This window comes from Notechis scutatus, chromosome 1, assembly GCF_049901735.1.
Source record: "Notechis scutatus isolate UNSWTSFEM ecotype Mainland chromosome 1, rNotScu1.2, whole genome shotgun sequence".
NCBI lineage: Eukaryota > Metazoa > Chordata > Lepidosauria > Squamata > Elapidae > Notechis > Notechis scutatus.
In genome coordinates this window covers 224,716,020-224,731,903 of record NC_142009.1, presented here as the reverse complement: position 1 = coordinate 224,731,903, position 15,884 = coordinate 224,716,020, and the positions used below count along the sequence as shown (strand labels likewise).

Below are 15,884 nucleotides of genomic sequence, written 5' to 3'. Positions count from 1 at the left end.
ATCTGTCCTTTGATCTTGGAAGCAGTTACGTGTGGTTAAAAAGTTAGAAACTTCCCCCTGCAGTTACAATAAAGTACCTTTGCTTCCTCTTAGAATCTTCGGTCGTCAAAACTAATGTGGTGTAGTGATTAAACTCTTGGACTGGGATTGGGAGACAGATGGTCAAAAACTTTCTAAGCCCTGAAAACTCACAGAATTGGGCCAATTACTTTCTCAACTTAAATCTTTCCCTGCTTACTACATCCTTGGAGCACTGGCCAGCAGCCCTGTGCAGTGTGACATGAACTTTCTTGGGGGAAAAAAAAAGGCAAGGGATCATTTGCAAGGACTGTTCTTGGCACCTGATGGATAGAATTGCTCAGATTCACACTGGCTTAGGACTCATTGTAAAGGTCCTATGGAATTGAGATACCACTTTACCTACAGTTATCTCGGAGGAGTTCAATCTTACTATCCCGAGGAAGTGGACAGGATCCCAGGAGTTGTTAATGTGTCCACCTGCGTTCTAGATCCATCCCCTTTTCTTGACTGGGAGAAGGCTGATCCTACTAGCTCTGAAAGAGGCAAGAGTTTGCCCCCCTTCTGAAGAAGCCATTGCTTGATCCAAAAGACCTGGACAAATTTTTAGGAAAGGTTGACTAGAAGGTAGTCAGCTTGCAGTTCTAAAGTGTCCTGAGAAAGCAGCAACATCACTGGTGGTGAGAAATATTTTTACTTAGTTTCTCTTTTCGTCTTTTGGGTTGTATGGGAGCTTTCAAAAAAAATATATGCAAAAGAGGTGTGCCGTTTCTTTTGACCCCCTGAAGTCCTATTGTGTTGCCTCATCGTGGTGATGATGGGTGTTCTTGGAAGGGATGAAAGAACATTAGATACGTATGTCAAGAGTATATGTTTCCTAGCGGGAAGGTCATCCCTGGGACCCAGTCAAGGCAAGCAGCTATCTGCACTGGGCAGCAGCAACAGAGGAAGATGCTGGAGGCAATTGGTCACTTCAGTGAAAACAACAAAGGCACCATCCACATGGCGTGACAGAAAGCAGAGGCAACCATTCCTGTATTTGATTAAGAAAACCACACGGACAGACAATATAAAGAAATATAAAGTGGTGCTGCATGTTTTTATTTAATTTATTTGTATTTCACCTTTATTATTTTTACAAATATCTCAAGTCAACTAACACAGGGATCCTCAACTGCCAGGCCACAGCCCACTACCAGGCCTTGAGCCTTTTGGAACTGGGCGGTGGAAGTGGGCAAGCACGTACATGCATCCTCACTTGTGTGAGTAGTGGACAAGCATATGCGGAACCATCCCCCTCCTGCCCTGCCCCCGCTGGCCTGCAAAGCCGAAAAGGTTGGGGAAACTCTGGACTAACATATCCAACACGCCTTCCTCCTCCCCTTTCACAACAACAATAAATTCTGTGAGGTGTGTTGAGCTGAGAGAGAATGACTTGGCCCAAAGTCACTCAGCTGGTTTCCATGGCTCAGATGGGACTTGAACTCGCAGTGTCCTGCTTTCTAGCCCGGTGCCTTAACCAATAAACCAAAGTAGCCTCTCAGGTTAGATGGCATTCAACATGCTACCGAGGAAGACCTGAAGAGCATCTCTAGATTTTCTGGCACAATTTGATTAGAGCCTTTTATGAATCTTGTTGCTTGGCATATTTTTGTAGACATCCCATCAATCCCCATAGTAAGTTTGCATTGCAGTGAGTTAGGGTAGGCTTTTCTTAGGGCATGAAATCCTGTATTATTTTAAGATAGAGCACATACACATGTATTCAAGGACAAGATATAAATATGAAACACAACAGTAAAATCAATGCAATTAAAATCGAAACTATTTATAATTAAAATCAATTAGCAACTCCAACCTTGGTTAAAGAGGTATCTTTGGCCATGTCCTAAATACTGAAATAATGGGAGGTCACGTCCATCACCTTGAGATAATTATCCAAAGCCTTGAAGCAAGGCAGGAGAAGTGAATCCTGCATAGCAAGATAGCTAAGTTCTAGAAGGGAGTAACTGAACAGGTTCATAGGGGAAGAGGCAGCCACAGAAATAGCCATTGAGAGATCAACTCCCATATTTAAATTGTGTTCAGTAGGGAATTGGCAGACAGACCAGCCCTTTCAGAACAGGAATCATCATTTCTGAACCTTATGCCAGTCAGCAGCCTGGCTGCCACATACTCTGTAATTTCCTGAGCACCAATTAAAATAAAGAAATCGACACATTTTTCACCAATTGTAATTTCACAGAACCCTTTTAAGGATACCCTTTGTATTACAAAGTGCTTATGTGGAAATCACTGCACCGAGTAATCAACTTGTAGCCAAACAAAACAAAGCAAAGTACAGGATGCAGTTCTGCTTCTTTCCTTCTACCCAATAGTAATAGTCCATCATTTCTAAGATTCTGGGTCAGCAGGAAAGAATAAGCAGGGGTTAAAAAAAATAAGATAGCTCTGGTGCAGAAGGAGAGGTTCCCTTGGACAAATTTAACATGTTTAACATGGCAAAAGGAGTGGAGGGATACAATTGTGAGCTTCAATATGAAGTCCAGTTGTTGTTTTTTTCTCTCTCTAGACGTTCCAGGAAGACAAAGGGGAGTTCAAAACTGCATCAGCACCCCTGTCTATGTAAAGTGATCAGTTGCATCAGCCAAACAGCCCTTTCGCCTTCTTCCTTTTAGTCTTGACAACAGGCATTTGTGCTTTCTGGGCTTGGGAAGATGGGACCTGGGAAGAAGAGCCACTGATCAGAATTAGTAAGTCAACCAGCCAATCCAAATAAAGAGGAGTAAAGTCAACCAAATGTAACCAAATAAGATTTCATCGTTTCACACTGACTTCCACAGCTGAGACCTGGAATGTGCCGTTTCTCTGGAATGTAAATAGCAGTCAACAGCAAGCAGTGGTGGTAGAGAAGACTAGTTAGAAAATATCAATGGCACCCACACATTTCAGACACAAAGATGCCTCCATGGGGTTAGAACTTCACATGCATAAGCAATAGAAGAGATTACTATGGATTCTTTCAAGAGGGCTCTTGAAAGAGGATTAAGAAGCAGAGTTGATCTCATCGGGGAAAGAGGATATATGGTTCTCCAAGTTACAACTAACCCTTTGAGGACCCCCTTCCTACGTGTATCTAGTGATCGGGGACCCACCGTTGCTTCTTCCAAATGCTGTGCAGATGGCAGTTGAGTCTCTGTCTTTTCTTCCGTCACTGGCAAATCTACCGGCTTTTCTGTAGGGTCCTGGGTAGCAGCATGATTAAGGGATCCAGGGTCTTCTGGTTCTGCCAAAGGAAGAAGATAAAAAATGGTGGTGTGGGGCAATATAGTGCCTTGGTTAAAGTATCAAGAGTATAGAAATTATAACCAGGTAAGTTATCAAGAATGTATAAAGGTGCTTCAAATGAATGTTGGAAATGCAAATGTAAAGAAGGGACTTCCTATTATTTATGGTGGATAAAGCAAAGAAATATTCTAATATTCTAAAGCAAAGGGTTCATATTCTAATACAGATGATTCTTAAAGTCAATATAAAGATGAAACCAGAAACTTTTCTTTTGGATTTAATGGAAAAAGACTTGGAAAAAATTTGGAACTTTTGATGTTATTTATGTATGTTGACAGCAGCAAAATTACTTTATGCACAAAAATGGAAGGACACTCTGATCCCTACAATGGATGAATGGTTGCAAAAGCTAATGGACTTAGCAGAGATGGCTACTAAATTGACCGCTTTGATAAAAGAAAAAAAAATACTTTTGGTGGCTTCATATACAGTAGCTGTTAAATAACATTGGAGACAAACATAGTGCCTTGTGGCAACACACAATGGCCAAAATGCAGAGGGAGATTCATTTATTGAAACACAGGGTCCTCATGCCAGCACTATCAGTGGTCAAGAGATCAACGCGCCCCCATCTCTCTTTTGCAGTAGGTCAACTGCAAAACTATGGTAGATTCTGTCCCAGGATTACCAGAACCAAGTCTGGGAAGGGCTGAGATAACGAGAGTCTTGCAGAAACATCACCCTCTCAACAAGTGTAAAAACAGAGGTATCTTAAGACTTGGACCGCAGAGAGGCTTTGTGCAGGGTTATCCTTAACCTTTTAATTTCAAGGCTACTCCCTCAAGACAGAAGGGGCCAACTTGCCACAGGACAACGCACCACAAGGCAATTCAACAATTTAATTTAATTGTTTAAAATGATTGAAAAACATTTCAATTTTTTGTTGTTCACATTTCACCAAGAACTGAGCTCGAATAGAAGGAGACATTTTTAAAGTTAAATTGCAAAAGCTGCATTGCAAAATCCATAGCAATGTGGAACTACTAGTAGTATTATTTGCATTCCGATTCATACACTGGTTCCGGTGATGAAAATCAAGCCTGGCTGCTTTCAAACATATACCGAATAAAATTCTTAAGCATCCTAACCAAGACTGTACATCACATGGACAAGCCAAAATGGTAAAATAGCAAAAGCAAGAAAGATCTGGAGACATACACACACGGCAACAAAATATTGTCATGGCAGAGGGAACTTCATGGTAGGCTAAGTTGAAGGCCATCAAAGCAGTAATTACAGTGGTTTAAGCGAAGACAAGCAGCTTGGTGGGCTCCATTGTTTGGAATTACAATCATCATAATCTGAAAGATGTTAAATTAGCTGACCCTGAGCCAGAATACTGTGTACCATCAAGATATTGCAAACAGAAATTGCATGAAGAAATGGTAAGGGAATCCAGGAAGGAGAAAACTAGGAGCCTCAAAGGTTGTTTGGTTCTCTTGAAAGATGACTTTCTCTTAGCCAGATAACAGCACAAAATCAACTGAATTAATTTACTTCTGGTCATTTGAGATAAGTAGGCTTGCCTTCTAAAACAGGGGTCTCCAACCTTGGCAACTTTAAGACTTGTAGACTTCAACTCCCAGAATTCCTCAGCTAGATATCTTCTCTGGCACTAACTGTTGGGGATGTAATGACAAAATGGGGATGTAATGACAAAATCTAAAGCTAGAGGAACGCATTTGTAGACAACAGTCACAGACATGAACTGAATTTGGAAAAGATTCCCAAATAATCCTTAAACTACTTGGAAATTTGTGCTTGATTTTGTACTACTCAACCCAATTAGCGGAACTTTTGCAAAAAGTAACTTACACTGTGCAAAGAAGCAAGATGTATTTCATAAAACAGAATATCCTTACAAAAAAATCTTAATCTATTCGTATTTTTTGGGCCACCTTTGCTTTGCTGGCTGAGGAATTCTGGGAATTGAAGTCCACAAGTCTTAAAGTTGCCAAGGTTGGAGACCATTGTTCTAAAGGGATGATGGCACAGCAGACACACCCTTCCCACACTGGATCCACTCACCTGCCTGGTGCCGTTTGCAAGCAGCTCTGGCTTGTTGCTGGGTTACTGCCAAATAGAGCGATTTTAGGTTAGAAGTGAACAAGCGTCCATCTCCCAGGCAGCAGGCTTGGGGCAAAGTCTGAAAAACAAAAGAGGAGATAGTGTGCAGGGTGGAGGCTACAAATGTGATTATAGAACACAGGAAATAAGCACACTACATTTCACCTAAAAAAAATGTGCTTGCTGAAACCTTGCTGGCAGCATTGCTATAGTACCAGCGTCTATAATATGAAGGGCAATTCAGGAGTGATTTTGCAATACTGTACGTAAAAGGTCAAGATCAGGTATGGGCCCTAATTCCATGGAACACCTGTACTCCGCACGCAATGGGTGCCCTGTTATTTTTCACTTACAAAGAACTTTGGTACCTAGAGGAGGGAATTAGCCTTTGAGGGCGTCCAATCTTTGAAGAGGAGGCTGCCAGTCAAAGTAGAAAAAAAGGGGACCCGAGAATAAAACAGAATATAAAATAGCTTCTTTTGTTTACAGGTAGTCCTTGACTTACAACCACGATTGAACCCAAGATTTCTGTTGCTAAGTGAGACAGTGAAGCGAGTTTTGCTCCATTTTTACGACTCTTCTTGCCACGGTTGTTAAGTTCGTAACATGGCTGTTAAGTGAATCTGGCTTCCCCATTAACTTGTCAGAAGGTTGCAAAAGGCGATCACATGACCCCAGGATGTTGCAACCGTCATAAATATGAGTCAGTTGCTAAGCATCTGAATTTCGATCACTTCCCACTTCTAATATAGAAATGGTACTAAAAGCTTAGCTCGAGAAGTGCCTCGCTCCTCCGTTTTCAGAAAGAGGACTGTTGTGTTGAGAGCAGGAGCTTTATAATGCCTTGATAAGGCCACCCTTGGAACTCTGCATCCAGTTTTGGTCACCACGATATAAAAAAAGATGTTGAGACTCTAGAACAGGGGTGTCAAACTCGATTTTATTGAGGGCCGCATCAGGGTTATGTTTGACCTTGGTGAGCCGGGGTGGGCGTGGCTAGGGTAGGAGTGGCCAGCTCGATGTCACTCGTGTCAGGGGTGCCTGTGGTGGCCCGAGCGGTCTGCCAGTGAAAATGGGCTCCCAAGCTCCCTTTTCGGCTGCCGTAGCCTCCTGCAACCCTCTGCCAGTGAAAACAGAGCTCAGGAGCCAGTTTTCGCTGGCAGAATCACCGTGGGCTGGTCCTTTGCTGTTTCCAGAGTGGTCCCGCAGGCCAGATCTAAGTACCCCGTATGCCAGATCTGGCCCCCGGGCCTTGAGTTTGACACACCTGCTCTAGAAAGAGTGCAGAAAAGAGCAACAAAGGGACTGGAGGCTAAAATATATGAAGAACGGTTGCAGGAACTGGGTATGCCTAATATAATGAAAAGAAGGACTAGGGGAGACATGACAGCAGTGTTCCAATATCTCAGGGGCTGCCACAAAGAGGAGGGAGCCAAGCTATTCTCCAAAGCACCTGAGAGCAGGACAAGAAGCAGTGGGTGGAAACTAATCAAGGAGAGAAGCAATCTAGAACTAAGGAGAAAGTTACAACTGTCACTTTCCTGACAGTTAGAACAATTAATCAGTGGAACAACTTGCCTCCAGAAGTTGTAAATGCTCTAACACTGGAAGTTTTAAAAAAGATGTTGGATAACCATTTGTCTGAAATGGCATAGAGCTTCCTGCCTGAGCAGGGGGTTGGACTAGAAGACCTCCAAGGTCCCTTCCAACTCTGTTATTCTATTCTAAGTGCTACACACACACACACACACACACACACACACACACACACACACGCACCCCTCTCCACCAATAAATGCTAAGAAATTGTTTTTCTCCAGCAGGACCAGAAGGGTGAGAACAGGTACTCTGTAGCATCCAGGCACAGGGACCAAGGCCCAAGGCCCAACTCCACCCCCACCTCCCCAAATCCTGGACAGAGAGAGCCCAGAATCCTGCTGGCTGCCCACGTTTCAAAGGTTTCCAGATATAACTCCTCCATGTGCTGCAGCTGCTCCACACCCAAACAGACAGGAGAACAAAGTGTAACAGATAACAGACCAGTCTCTCTGCAAGCACCGAGGCGCTCAAGGCCAGAGTCCAAAGCTTTGCCGGTCACCCACTCCTCCCACTGCAGCTTGCAGAAATGGCACAAGGCTCCTAGCCAATACTATAGGGAACAGCCTAGCACCGTGTTGGTGAACCTATGCCAGGCGTGCCGGAAGTGGCACGCAGAGCTATTTCCCCCGGCACATGAGAGGTCGCCCGGAAAAGCCCCACTGCGCATGCGCTTGTGCACCGCCTTCCGACAGCGGATTGTTGGGCATCTGGCATGCATGCACAGGGGATGGAGGGGGAGTGCGCAGGAGATGTGTGCGCATGCGCAGGGAGAATCACACACGCATGCGCAAAGATGCGAAGTGCACAAGGGGGGAATCACACGTGAATGTGCAGCCACGCAGTGTGCAAGGGGGAAATCTCGCATGCATGTGCAGACACCTGGGGCGCGAGGGGGGTGCGCGCATAGGCAGGGGGCGTGGGGGGACCAGCACGAATTGCCTTCTGGGTGCTGGCACGCAAGCGAGCGCGCACGCAATTATCAGCACGGGAGCTGAAAAAGTTATCCACCACTGGCCCTAGCAGGATGGAGTGGGAGGCGAGAGTGAATCATATACTGGCATTATGATGACTCCCACCTTTGTTCCAGAGCCTTAAAGGGGACCATCTTGGCCTCAAGCTTCTCTCTGGACTAAATGTCTGAAAGCACTTTTAGTATTCCTGCTCTCCTGGTCTGGTCCTTTTCAGGATCTTTTAAACTAGAAATCCCCGGGATTTGAACCTGGGACTTTCTGCAATGCCAAGCAGGAATTCTGATTTTCAGCTACAAGGACATTCCCCTCCTTGGGTAAAAGAGGCTTTTCCGTTTGAAGTAGAAATGCTTGTTTCTCATCTCCCCTTGAAAGAGATAATTCTAAAAAAGATGACCTGGGCACTCCAGGAAAGAAGGAAGGAAGTGAAGTGAAGATTATTTATACACGTACCAACATGCATATATACACCTGTTTGTATACCGTATCCCTTTGGTGTCTGCCCATCACACACAAAGCTACAAAAATAAAAAGGGCTAGCTAGGTTTCCTTGAATTCCTAAACAAAAATACATGGTACAGATGTATTCAACTTAGCACAGTTGAGCTTAAAATTTCTGTTGTTAAGTGAGACATTTGTTCAGTGAATTCTGCCTTCCCCATTGACTTTGCTTGTCAGAAGGTTGCAAAAGTTGATCATACGATCCTGGGACATTGCAACTGTCATAAATCTGAGTCAGTTGCCAAGCATTTGGGTTTTGATCATGTGACCATGGGAAGGCTGGTCATCCTAGGTCCCTTTTGTTGTAACTTTAGTCATTAAATAAGCCGCTGTAAGTCGAGGACTACCTGTACAATAAAGAGGGGGGAAATTCATCAGCTAAAATAGGCATGAGTTAAAATTTGCACGTTCAGAGAATAAAAACAAACCCCCAAAAGCTATTTATGACATTGTGAAAGACCACCCAGGGGTACCCTAACCAGCTTTTCTAGGGCAAAGAGTATCACAGACCATTGGAAAAGCTTTGTGGTCCCCTCCTCCTCCTCCTCCAGGTTTCCATCAGTTGTGCTCTGGCTGTGGTTAGAACCAAGGAATGGATGAGAGAGGCTACTTTTGATGGAGGCAAGATTGAGAATAAGTTCTCAAGCCAGGGCAGGCTTCTAAAGGGCAGCAGGGTTTATGGAATGGTGTGAATGCAAGCCACCTCCAGCTTAATAGGTTATCATCAAGAGTGTGAAATAGGCCTAGAAACATACTTGATAGCTGGTGGAACTGCTTTAACCAGGAAGTAATTCCTTCTAAGTAGAGGCACCTATCAGTAAAGTGGCTGCAGGGGTCTGAACTACTAGGACGTTCTGAGCACTGTTATTTTACTTATTAAATTTATATGCTGTCCATCTAGATAGCCAGGGCAATTTTCGCAACGCAGCTCCATGCAGAGTGGAGTCTTACAATCACCCAGTGAAGAAGTATGTTAGCATATTCTGATCCAATGGCTCCAGAAATGGGCAGTATTTACAATGTAAGATTTGCAACATTAAAAATATAGCATTATGTGATTAAAAATGCAATGCATTCTGAGTCTTTGCCATGCAGCAATATTGACCATGCGGAGAGATAATGTGTCCATTATATGTCTAGTGATCTTGCCATTTAAATAGGATTTAATTCCTATTATTATTAATAATAATAATAATAATAATAATAATAATATTTAATAATAATAATAAAAGTTTTAACAAAAGAGCAAAAATCAGTACAAAGTCAAGTAGAGTAAGAAAGAAAAAAGAAAAATAAATGAATAAAAAAGAAAGCTAAAGTTCAAAAAGAAGAAAGATACAAGAAAAACAGAAAAGGAAGGAAAAAGATAATGAAAAGTGGTTTCCAATCTTTTACAGGAGTTATAATTACAATTGTAGATCTTCCTCTTACTCTAAAGCTACATAGGGATTCTCTTATTTTCTTATTCTATTGTATCTAATAATCAAAATCATAAATCATGAGTCTATTTTTTTCCTGTGTAACGCAAAATGCCCATAAAGCCGTGATGGCAAACCTATGGCACGCATTAGAGGTGGTATTCAGCAGGTTCTGACCAGTTCTGGAGAACCGGTAGCGGAAATTTTGAGTAGTTCGGAGAACCGGCAAATCCCACCTCTGACTGGAGATTTGACAGTATCCTTCCCCTGCCACGCCCACCAAGCCACGCTCACCAGAACCGTGCTGGAAGTGGTATGCAGAGCCACTTTTGCCAGCACACGAGAGGTCACCCAGAAGAGCCCCATTGCACATGCACGCATGCCCCTTGCCAGGCAGTTGATTGTTGGGTATCTGCCGCGCATGCCCATGGGAGATGCATGTGTGGGAGACATGCATGCATGCGCAGAGGCATGTGGTGTGCAGGGGGGTTGCGTGCACATGCACAGAGGCGTGTAGTGCGGGGCAGTCATGTGTACATGCACAGGGGTGTGGGGGAATCATGCACGCATTGCATCATGGGTGCAGGCATACGAGTGCACACACGCAGTTTTGGCACACAACGTGGAAAAGGTTAGCCATCACTGCCATAAAGTGTTTCCACTCAGCAATAAACACAGAGATTCTCTTTTCTCTCTCAAACAGATCAATTTAGCCATCTCGGCAAGTTCTGTCATCTTCACTTCTTTATAGGTGCTGCGAAGTCTTTCCTCTTTGGGCATACAATAATTTTGCTGTGGTTGTCATATATCAAAACAAAGTTCCATGACTTCTTCCAACTGTTTATTAGTCTCAAGGAAAAGTTCTGATTTCCGTTGTATATTAATGTTTAACGTCCTCTGACTCAGTGTAGGCATTTGAACCCCAAGTCTTCTAGCTTTTTTATACGTCCACCAAGCTTGATAAAATGACTCTTTCGGTTGTTCACATTTCCAAAATAGTTCTCAAGTACCCTTTTACATTCTAGATAACTTTTCGGGTGTCATCCAGCAGAAGGGCACATCATTTTTAAAAGTTCTCTTTTACACTTTAACCTAATATACATTTCAAGTCTTTCAACCACTTATTTTCCCATTGTTCCATCTGAAATAAAAGCATCGTTCTAGGAAAAACATTCATTTTTATCACAGAAATTCTTCCCAACAATGACCACTGTAACTTCTCCGACCTTATAGCATGAGTTTTTAAACTTCACTCCATGTCTTAACATACTTATTTAGCACCAAATTCTTTTAAAGAGAATAGAAACATCAGTGGGAAAAACTTAAAAGGATCCTGCAAAGCCAGGACATCCACCAATTTCCTTAACTTTGTTTTCAATCTGTTCTTTACATAATTTTCTCACCTTGTTTTATATCTCTGTTCAATATTTAAAGAAGCAAAATGAGCAAGAGAGGAGACAATGGGCATTCTTGTCTTGATGCCTTTTGCATCTCACACTGTTTTGTTAGATCTCTGCTAGCTATTACAGGTAATCCTCAACTTACAACAGTTCATTTAGCGACGGCTTGAAGTTGAAACAGCACTGAAAAAAAGCGACTTATGACTGTTTTTTCACACTTAAAACCATTGCAGCATGGTCACGTGACCAAAATTCAGCTGCTTGGCAACTGATTCATATTTATGATGGCTACAGTGCCCCAGGGACATGTGATGAGAAAGTCAATCTGGGAAAGCCAGATTGACTTAGCAACCCATGTTACTAATTGAACAACTGTAGCGATTCATTTAACAACTGTGGCAAGAAAGTCATTAAGATGGAGCAAAATTCATTTAACAAGTGTCTTGCTTAAGCAACGGAAATTTTGGGCATAATTGTGATCGTAAGCTGAAGGCTCCTTGAATTTGTAGTTTCTATGACATATAAATCAATCTTAACCATTTAATAAAATTCTCTCCAAAGTTCATATCCTCCAAAACTTCGAGCAGGAAGGTCCAGTTCAAACTTTCAAGGGCCTTCTCCGCATTTAAGAAAATCAATGGTGACTTGTTTTTTTTTGTTTTGTTTTTTGTTTTGTTGCTAATATTGTCCATTAACTAACTTTGAAATGAAAAACAACATTGATCCTCATGTATAAATTCTTGCAAAATTATTTTCAGCCTCTCAGGCAAAATTGTTAGGATGTCAGGCATTAGTGTCTTGTTAAAGCCAAATCTTGCCTCTCTTTGGGCCGAATGCTATATTAGCCTCATCCCATCTCTTTGGCCTCTTTCTTCTCTGTAAAATAGAGCTCAACATATTTTGTAAAGGCTGTGAATAATCCTCAAAACATTAATAACAAGATCCTGGAAATCCATCTGGTTTTAATCCTTTTTTTATAGCTCTGTAAACTTTAGTTATTGTTATAGGTCCATCCATAATCGTTTTTGATTCCTCTGTAATCCTCGGTAGATTTTTTTTTTTTTTAATATGCATCTGTTTTCTCCAGATTTGGTTTGATTTGGTTTGAGTCCTTACCGATGGTGTAGTATAAATGCCATGAATCTTTTAAAACAAAATCTTCTGCAAAGCTATTCTTCCTGCTTTTTCTTTCTTGGAAATACTGGGCAGGAAAGCGTTTAAAATATTTAAAATAAAGATTTGAATGAACATTCATTTTCTTAATAGCAATGAGGAACTGGATTGCCACACTTTATTCCACAATTTTCTTTCAATTTCTTAATCTAGTCCTGCAATTATTTAGTGGCTTCCAATCCAAGCATTAGATTAGGACAGTAATTTTATACTGCATTTATACTATATTTTTAAAAATCTAATTATTAGCCACCCAGAGTCACATTAGTGAAATAGGCGGCCAGATAAATCAATTTAAACAAATCAAGAAATTTTAAACAAAATAAAATAACCAGGCCTGACTTTGTTCATCTTTTTTTGGCGGGCCATCAACTAACATCAATTAGATTATGTCACCTACTGAGATAAAACCTGCCTGGGCATCATAAAAGTTGCTTCATTTCTCCCATTAGCTGAGATTTAGTCACACTTAGTGCAGATTCAATTAATGTCATGGAAAACACAAACCTAGAATAATAATCATCAGAAGTAAAATATGGTCTTTTCCTTTTGATCTTCAGAAAAGACTGCAGCTTCTTTAGCAAAAATAACGCTCGTCAATTAGAAATACACTTTTTTTTTTTTTGCAGGAATCAGTTGCCCCAAATAGCTAAATAATGCTTGAAAATACAACATAATATATATCCATATGCCTCAGCAATTTCAGGGGGCAGTGCCCCACCTCATTGAAATAGCATGGACTGTAAAACAAACCAGCGGAACTAGAACAGCTGTGTGTGCTTCTCTAAAAGCCATCAAATGACAAAATACAAAATGAGCGCAACACAAAGAATGAGAAAAGGCCACCATTTATCCACAAGGTGTTTTTTTTTTTTTTAATCCCTATAAGCATAAGAACTGATACTCTTGCTTGGCATGGCCAAGCTGATTTGCACCTTTACTAGCACAAAGGATTAGACTCTTCTGCAGGGAGTCAGAAGTAGCTGCTCAGCAAGATAACCCTTTCGCTCTTGGTTACGCTACCACAAGGATCAGAAATACAGAGAGCTTTGCTTCTGAGCCACTGAGGATCAGCTCTCTTGTGGTATCCAGGGTACAATGAGTTGACAGGTGAATGAACCCCAAAGGTTGGGCAAAAACAGCCAATAGGCAACTGGAGACGCCAGATCAAAGGCAAAAACACAGTCATAACTCAGGGCAAAGTAAACCACAGGAGCCTGGCCCAGAAGAAAAATCATGTACCCGGGCGAGCAATGTGGCAGGTCACTGCTGCCTTTCTTTTCCTTGCCATCCATTCAACCATCCTGAGGGATACTGGCAAGGCCTAGGCAGAAATCCCAGAGCGTGGCAAACCCCCTCACCCCCACTTTCATAAAGTTGCTATTCTCTATGTTTCCTCAAATCCTCTGTAAGATAACTTATAACTACATTTCAAAACAGAGTCGAGACCTCATTCAGGCCACGAAGATACTGGGCTTCATAATCAGACAGGAAAAGAACTGTATTTGTTTTGGTATTTCTTCTGGAAGGAAAATTGTGTCACTGTGAATGACTAGGAGTGGGGGTCTCTTAGTTAAGCATAGTCTTATTTAGGATTAGGAAATTTCCCTGCATATATTTTGTATGTAGTTCTTTAAGGTGCCTTTAAAAAGGCTCTTGAACAGTTTTTCATATTCAATCATTGTCTATTTTTCACCCGTGGAGCTACAAGAAGCAATTCATTCCATTTTCATTTTGAACTGTAGAGAAACCAGCCGCACAGCGTTCACCTCAATAGATGGATCACAACAGGACATACTTGGATTTCTACATATCTTTCACCCAAATATCAATCTCCCTCCCTCCCACTGCTCCTGTTTAAATTCCTTGTGTGTGCAATCACGCTTGGCCAATTAAAAAATTCTATTTACTCCCCTAAACACAAATGTGAGCAGGTGTGTTGGTGTTTTGTGCATCTCGACACACCTCCTTTACGCAATGGTTTAAACTACAGTCCCAGAGTTGCAAACTACTGTGGAGTTCTATCACAACATCAATATTCCTGGGTTGATAACAATGAAAATGAATTGAGGTCTTCAAGGACAGATTTACATGTAGAATATAGTATTCATGTGAACAATGTATGCATATCTGATGGCAGGAGAGTTTGCTTTGCATACCTCAGCAAACTTTATAAATGATCCATCTGGAAGCAGCTGGGATAAGACATAGGAGTATATTTAAATTGTCCGAGGACATGCTGGTGCCCTCTGATGCTAATCCAGCTTCAGACTTATTAAAATATGTATCTCAAGGTCTAACCTTTAATAGAAGTGTAAACAATTAAAACAGTCTCTATGAATCAAATGGCAAAACAGGGACAGAGTACACCACCAGGAAAGCTACATTAGTGCTCTTCGTTTTAGCATCTACATTGGGAATTCACAGAAGCAGTGCACTCATTGCTTCTACATAGAGCTAATCTTTAACAGTGCATTTTAATCCAGCAAGAAAAACAGAAATTATACAAAACACCTTTTCCTTTTCATAGCCACACATAAGTTATACATGCTGCATCTCTGCAGTTCCCAAGTCCTGCTTAAGACAGCTAGTGCTTCTTTGGAAAGAAGTGCCAAATTGCAACCACACACTTGCAGTAACCTCTCCAGTAACACACTAACAGTTAATTCCTGACACAGTAACAGATCACTAATGGCAGCTGCCTCTCTATGGCTTTCAAAAATGGCTCTATGTACAATTTAGTCCAAAGTTTCCAGCGCCATTTATGGATTACAGTTGAGGTGAAATGATCAATAAAACTTTGAGTTCTTTAATGTTATCAAGCAGCATTTCTAATTTCCCCTGCATCATAGGTTTCCATTAGAAATGCAACGTGGTAAGGTTTTTTTCCTTCAGAATCCTCATTGCAGCCCCTCATGAGGGAAGTTAACAAACTGAGGAAATACGTAAATTCCTTTGCCCAGAGCTGCTGCCATGAGAAGATTGACGTCAGGCCAAGCCTGGAGGATGGCAATGCCAGCCGTGTATATTAAGGGGTGGATATTCTGCCTATATTATGGCTACATGACAGCAAGGCCAAGTGTGTATCAGAGGATGGCAGCTCAAGGCTGAAGAGAGGAGGAGGACGAGATTTACCAACCAGGAGCACAATGGTTTTCAGGCTACCCGGGCAAAGATGAGGAAAGGTCTTGAAAAATCTCTGTTCCCTTCAAGAGATAAAAACAAAACAGAACTAGATTCTAGACATAGTGTGGTTAGACAAAAGGAGACTAAACTAAAGGAGAGACAGACAAACAAAGATAAAGAATCTGTGGAAAAAGCTTGATCGGTCAACTCTGCTTGCAAGAAGGAAGAACTGGGGCCCAACTTTGGGTTTCTATCAGTTCAAAATT

At 41.8% G+C, this 15,884-nt stretch overlaps 1 protein-coding gene across 1 annotated transcript in view; it reads right to left on the bottom strand.

Annotated features, from left to right (window-relative positions):
• Window positions 1–1,099: 1,099 nt before the first annotated feature.
• The window catches only part of NHEJ1 (non-homologous end joining factor 1), a 96,991-nt gene continuing 82,206 nt past the window's right edge, over window positions 1,100–15,884 (bottom strand). Inside the window, exons 6-8 of the mRNA XM_026665551.2 lie at window positions 5,395–5,512; window positions 3,174–3,304; window positions 1,100–2,742 (exon numbers count right to left, since the gene is read on the bottom strand). Of these exons, the coding sequence (XP_026521336.2) occupies window positions 2,662–2,742; window positions 3,174–3,304; window positions 5,395–5,512 (330 nt within the window). The 3' untranslated portion in view covers window positions 1,100–2,661. The remainder of the gene's footprint in view (window positions 2,743–3,173; window positions 3,305–5,394; window positions 5,513–15,884) is intronic.